Source organism: Terrapene carolina, unplaced genomic scaffold (genome assembly GCF_002925995.2).
Source record: "Terrapene carolina triunguis isolate 2854851 unplaced genomic scaffold, T_m_triunguis-2.0 Scaffold84, whole genome shotgun sequence".
Lineage (NCBI taxonomy): Eukaryota > Metazoa > Chordata > Testudines > Emydidae > Terrapene > Terrapene triunguis.
In genome coordinates, this window is record NW_020664435.1 from 21594222 (window position 1) to 21599912 (window position 5691).

At 38.6% G+C, this 5691-nt stretch overlaps 1 protein-coding gene across 1 annotated transcript; it reads left to right on the forward strand.

The window, feature by feature from the left end:
* Positions 1–310: 310 nt before the first annotated feature.
* Positions 311–4429, forward strand: SOSTDC1 (sclerostin domain containing 1; the record flags this gene model as incomplete). The annotated part of the gene is made up of 2 exons (XM_024209040.3): positions 311–653; positions 3252–4429. Coding segments are annotated over 2 exons (759 nt in total), but the record flags the coding sequence as incomplete, so codon positions are not given.
* Between the last annotated feature and the right edge of the window lie 1262 nt (positions 4430–5691).

Here is a 5691-nt window from a genome sequence, read left to right on the forward strand (position 1 = left end):
AAGAGCAACTGTGTATAAGAGGAAAAAGACAGACACCCAGTTACACTTTGGTTCAATCGCATCACACAAAAATCCCAGATATGCAGGGGACTTGGAATAGCAGAACAGAGCCTGCAGTCTCTACCTCAGTCTGCCTGCTGCCATACAGTTCACAGTTTCCTGACACCCTCAAAGCCCCAACTAGGAATCCTGCAATTAGTGCAAGCAGACTCCTCCTTTACTGCAGTCTTCTTTTCGATTGGTAAAATGTCTTTGAGGGCTCATGTAGGGATCCCACCCCTTCTCTATGTTTTCATTCTGAATCAATCCACAACTTTACACCTGCACGAGTGCCAAGCCTCTGTGGATATATAAGGGAAACCTTCAAGAGGCATTTCAGAGTTACAGGGAAGAAGCTGAAGAAAAGGAATTCACCCAGCGCGGTCAGCCAGAAACCGAACCAACCATGATTCTCCTCCCTGCCATTCACTTCTCCGGCTTTCTCCTAGCCTGCGTCTTCATGAAAAGCTGTTTGGCTTTCAAGAATGATGCCACAGAGATCCTTTATACACATGTGGTCAAACCTGTTCCAGCGAGCCCTAGCAGCAACAGCACGCTGAACCAAGCCAGAAACGGAGGCAGGCATTACGGCAACACTGGATTAGATCGTAACAGTAAGTGTTTAACTTTTAGCGTTTCCCAGCCCTTGCTTCACCTATTGCAGGGTGGGTTTATGCCTAACCAATGTAACCCTACTTTTCTTTTGGCACCCATGTCCAGTTTTCAGGAAGAATCATGCATTTGTCAATGAGCACGTTTTCCTAGGCAGTGATCCTTGAGAGGGGTAATTTTAACAAAAACCGGCTGGATTTGTTACTACCCAGAGTACACACTCAGCATGGCATTCTGGCTTTGCCTGAACACGCTTTATCCCTGCAGGTTCCTTCCATCGCCCTGGTGATACGTCAAGGAAAATAAAATCTAAACTTAAATCTAGGGAAGGAAAATATGTTCTGTTAGTTCTTTACTCCCTCTGGACACACACCGACCAACTTCACCCTCAATTTATATGGGGCATCACGTGATTAACAGATTCAGTCATTTAAACTGGGAACTCAGTTTTTGATGCTGCTGCAGTAGAAAAGAGGAGGAAGGTAAAGAAAATGGGGGAAATGACATTTTAAATGTGCTCACTTTCTTAGCTCAAAGAACAGGAGTACTTGTGGCACCTTAGAGACTTCAGTGGGTTGTAGCCCACGAAAGCTTATGCTGTAATAAATGTGTTAGTCTCTAAGGTGCCACAAGTACTCCTGTTCTTTTTACCGATACAGACTAACAGGGCTGCTACTCTGAAACCTTTCTTAGCTCACTCACTCTGGCTTTCAGTGTAGTAGTGTGTAGGTACAGCATCCTGTCTGGGCTGCTTCAGAAATGTAACTCTTCCAGACAAAAAGCTTTTGATTTTGTTCCAGATTTTTGTTTTTCACTTCCTAGTTTAGCACTTACCCGCTTAACGCCTCTAGCAAAAGTAAACAAACAGGTTCACAACCTACCTGTGATCTCTGCTCCAACTTACTTTTTTTTTTTTTTTTTAATGTTATGGGATTTTCTCCTCCCTACTGAATTATATGTATAAAGGGTCCGAGAGATACTCTGCGGATGTGGTTTCTGGCTTGTTCCGTTCCCTCCCATCCCCACTTCATTAAGCTAAAGTGAAAAACCGACCCAAATTCATTCAGTAAGAACAGCGTCATTGATGGAAAGCAAAGGCAAAAACTGATGGCAATATCGTCCAGCAAAGGCAAGACGTGTCAGCTTTTATGAATATGGGTGGTTTAACTGCACAGGAAATGTCTCGTCATTATGAGATTACTGGAGCAGCCCAGTAGGTATTCATTGTCAATGAACTGTCACTACGGAAAAGCTGAACCTGTATATACATAAAAACAGAAGGCAAGACAAATCAAAGCTGTGATCAGCTGCTTCCAGGTACATTCCTGAGCGCAGCTGCAGGGAAGAAGGCGAGCTTGAATCATTCAGGCGAGTCAAGCAGTCTAGAAACCAGTCCTTTTGTAAATCATCTATCCAGAACAGTCTTCAAATTCCTAATCCCCCTGACTGTGCACCTTGCAAGCAGTGGGGAAAGGGACAAGGAGAAATTGTTGTCTTAACTCAATGTCTCTGATTAGAGTTTGATTCAAAAACCAAACCAAAACAGAAGCATCTTGTAACTAATGAGGTGAGGTACCTTCAAACCCTTTTATTTGTACTCTAAGGTATCATTCTAGTGATTATTACTTCTATTTTTAAAAGCATCAATTGTGAGTGCGCCCTCTTGTATAATATGTGTACAATCTCCACTGTATATTTCCTTGAGAAAGAGGAAGAGAACAGCCAGTGAAGGATTGCATATTATATTACCTTCATGTCTAAGTGTAATTACTGAACTAAACAGTTGTGTTTATTGCAGTGAGCAGAGCTGCACATAATAGCAGGTACAAACATGCCTATATTTGCAGCTCTCACCTTTATACCATGTTAGCTTACCTAGAGAACTAAAAAGTTGCCTCAGGATTTGCAGTATTACCTCTATTAGGTATAAGAAGTACTGTATAAGGAATAAAGCACATATTCATATGTTATCCTTAAGGCAAAATGACCAGTGTACATGGTTAAAAAATTGAACATCATGTGCAAAACATAATTTTCAAACACTTACAACTTTTATTATTTACAAAACAGTTTTTCTTCAGAACACTAGCCTTCACTGGAGACTAAATCCATAGCAAATATGAAGTTTTAAAATAAAACAATTCTTTATTCAAATGCATTAGAATATTTTCTAAAATCCTAAAAACACTATTTTTCACACTAACGGTCAAACAGAGTTTTACCAACCATCACAGAGCAAATTCCTTCTAAGAACAAGCAAGGGCATTTTTTTTCCTCCATGCACCTGACCAAGGGGGTTTAGGATGAAATTGCCTCCTCTACTGCGACTATATAGCTCCTGCAGTGCTATGACATAAATATCATTATTTGTATTGTGATAGCACCTAGAGGCCCCCCATCACGGATCAAGGCCCTATTGTGTTAGGCACTTTATACATATATAATTAAAAGATCATCCCCAAAAGCTTATATAGTCTAAGCCTCTGTCATCAATTGCTATGCATGCTGTGATCATTTGAAAATGAGTTGGAGTCTGAAGGTTGGCTTAGGAAATCTTTTTTTTATGAGTCTCAATGTTCATTGTTTTGTGCGTTCTGCAGATCGCGTTCAAGTTGGCTGCCGGGAACTGAGATCCACCAAGTACATTTCAGATGGGCAGTGTACCAGTATAAATCCTTTGAAAGAGCTTGTGTGTGCTGGTGAGTGCCTCCCTTTGCCAGTGCTCCCCAACTGGATTGGAGGAGGTTATGGAACCAAGTACTGGAGCAGAAGGAGCTCCCAAGAGTGGAGATGTGTCAATGACAAAACTCGCACACAGAGGATCCAGCTCCAGTGTCAAGATGGAAGTACAAGAACCTACAAAATAACAGTGGTCACGGCCTGTAAATGCAAGAGGTACACCAGGCAGCACAACGAGTCCAGCCATAATTTTGAGGGAACCTCTCAGGCAAAGCCCACCCAGCATCACAAAGAGAGAAAAAGAGCCAGTAAATCCAGCAAGCACAGCTCAAGTTAGAAGTCAGGCAACTGTTCCCCCAAAACTGAACTCATCTGTAACCATCTTCTTTACAGATCTGACTGCTTAAAAGACAAGTCTGCCATTGCTGTATTCTCACCTGATGGTGCATTGCTTTGATCAAGCTCAAAACAGCATTCTGTGCATATGGACCTTTTTGGTGATTTTCCAAATGCTCCAGATGGGCAGTACCACAAGCCTTCCAACCCCACACAATGAAGTCTTACATTTTTTTGAGGTGTGGAGGCAAAGAATTGTTCCCATGAACATTCACTGAAATTTTATTTTTTAGAAAGGTGCTTTGTTGTGAATTTTCACAGGAACAGTTGATTAGCAAATGTCTCTTGCCTTCCGAATAATATTTTATGAACTTTTGACACATCTGCTTAAAAGCAGCAACCAGTAACTGTTGTCAGTTTCATTCTAACAAAACAATACCTTGCATGCTGATCTTTTTCTTCTATCTACCAAAAACTAAAATATGCATGGCAGCAATTGAAAAGTAAAGCCGAATAAACTATTTATTTGTCACTGTAATTATTTAATGAGCTTTTTACATGTAATTTTTTTTCAAAATGTTCATCTTATGTTTTATAGCTTTTTCCATGTATCAAAGTATTTTCCTATGATTTGTGACTGGATTAGAATATACATTTTGTAGATAATGTGAAATAGATGTTTTAGCATTCTTGGTACATATATATATTTCATTCTGAACATTAATAGTTTGGGGTTTTATTTTGCAAGTAACATTTTAAAAACTATTTTGTACATCATAAGCTCTGTATTATTTTTGTTTAAAGTGTGCAATCGAAAGATAGATATGAATTCCTTTCAAATTCATCCGTTTCTCTCTCTCTCTCACACTTTTTTTTTTTTAAACAAAATAAACTACTATAAAGATATATCGTCTTTGGGGTTCTAACATGTATGAAAAGGCACACATTTTTGACCAATCATGGCATGCAATCTAATAAAGTGGGATGTTTTACACTACTTGATTTAAGGCAAGTGCCATAAAAAGTCTGGCAGCAATATTTAGCATAAAAATAACCTTTCAATGGATTCCTTTGGCTTGTAGAAGTCTTATGTGACCATCTAACAGCTGGTGCTTATTAGTGGTCCAAACCAGGCTCATATTTAACAAGTCTCAATGTGTACATTGTAGAAAATAAATATATATTTGGGAGGTTTTACAAGCTCATAAAACCACCCCAATTTATTTATATTTTTCCATTAATGATTATCAAGTTACAAATTTATGGTTAAAATAGTAATCAATATAATCTTTCTTCTAAACACAATTTAATCCTGCACATTATTCACCAAATGTTGTGAAATATGTTGTAAGCAGTCAATTTTTCAACATAGACTGGGAATCATCTGTTGTTCATCATTCAGACTGTATTAAGATTGAGATGATTTTCATCAATATTTGTACTCAATGGTTACTCTATACTGGGGTAAACAGTAAGGGCTAGATTCCCCAACCTGCTGCATCATTCTTAACTGGTAGCATTTTACACCCTCTTAGCACTGATGTAAATGGCTACCCAAGGAACAGGGCAATGGAGAATCTGGCCCTAATAAAAGTATACTGTACAAAACTCCTCTTTGACAGAATATTTCTATCAGTCCACCTTACATTTTAAATAAATAAGGCCCAAGAACCGTATTGTGCCACCATTTTTAAAGCAGAACTCCTCACTGGTTATTAATGAAGAGCTCTGTTTAAAAATGCATGCCACAATTTGGCTGCTAGGAAACCAAATTTTAATGACACACTGAAAAAGTCTTTCTAATTACATTTGCTTCCCCTTACCTATTTTTTTAAGAACACATATGAAAGTAATATTATGTATGAGAAAAAAAGGGAAAATGTTCTTGTAGTTGTGCTTTTCTTCCTATGGTGTTATCACCTTAACTTTGGAAATGGAAAGAGAAAAAGATGAAATCTATCATCCTATAGAACACACAGCGTTATATATTTAAGGAAAAAATACATAAGTTAATAACCCACATTG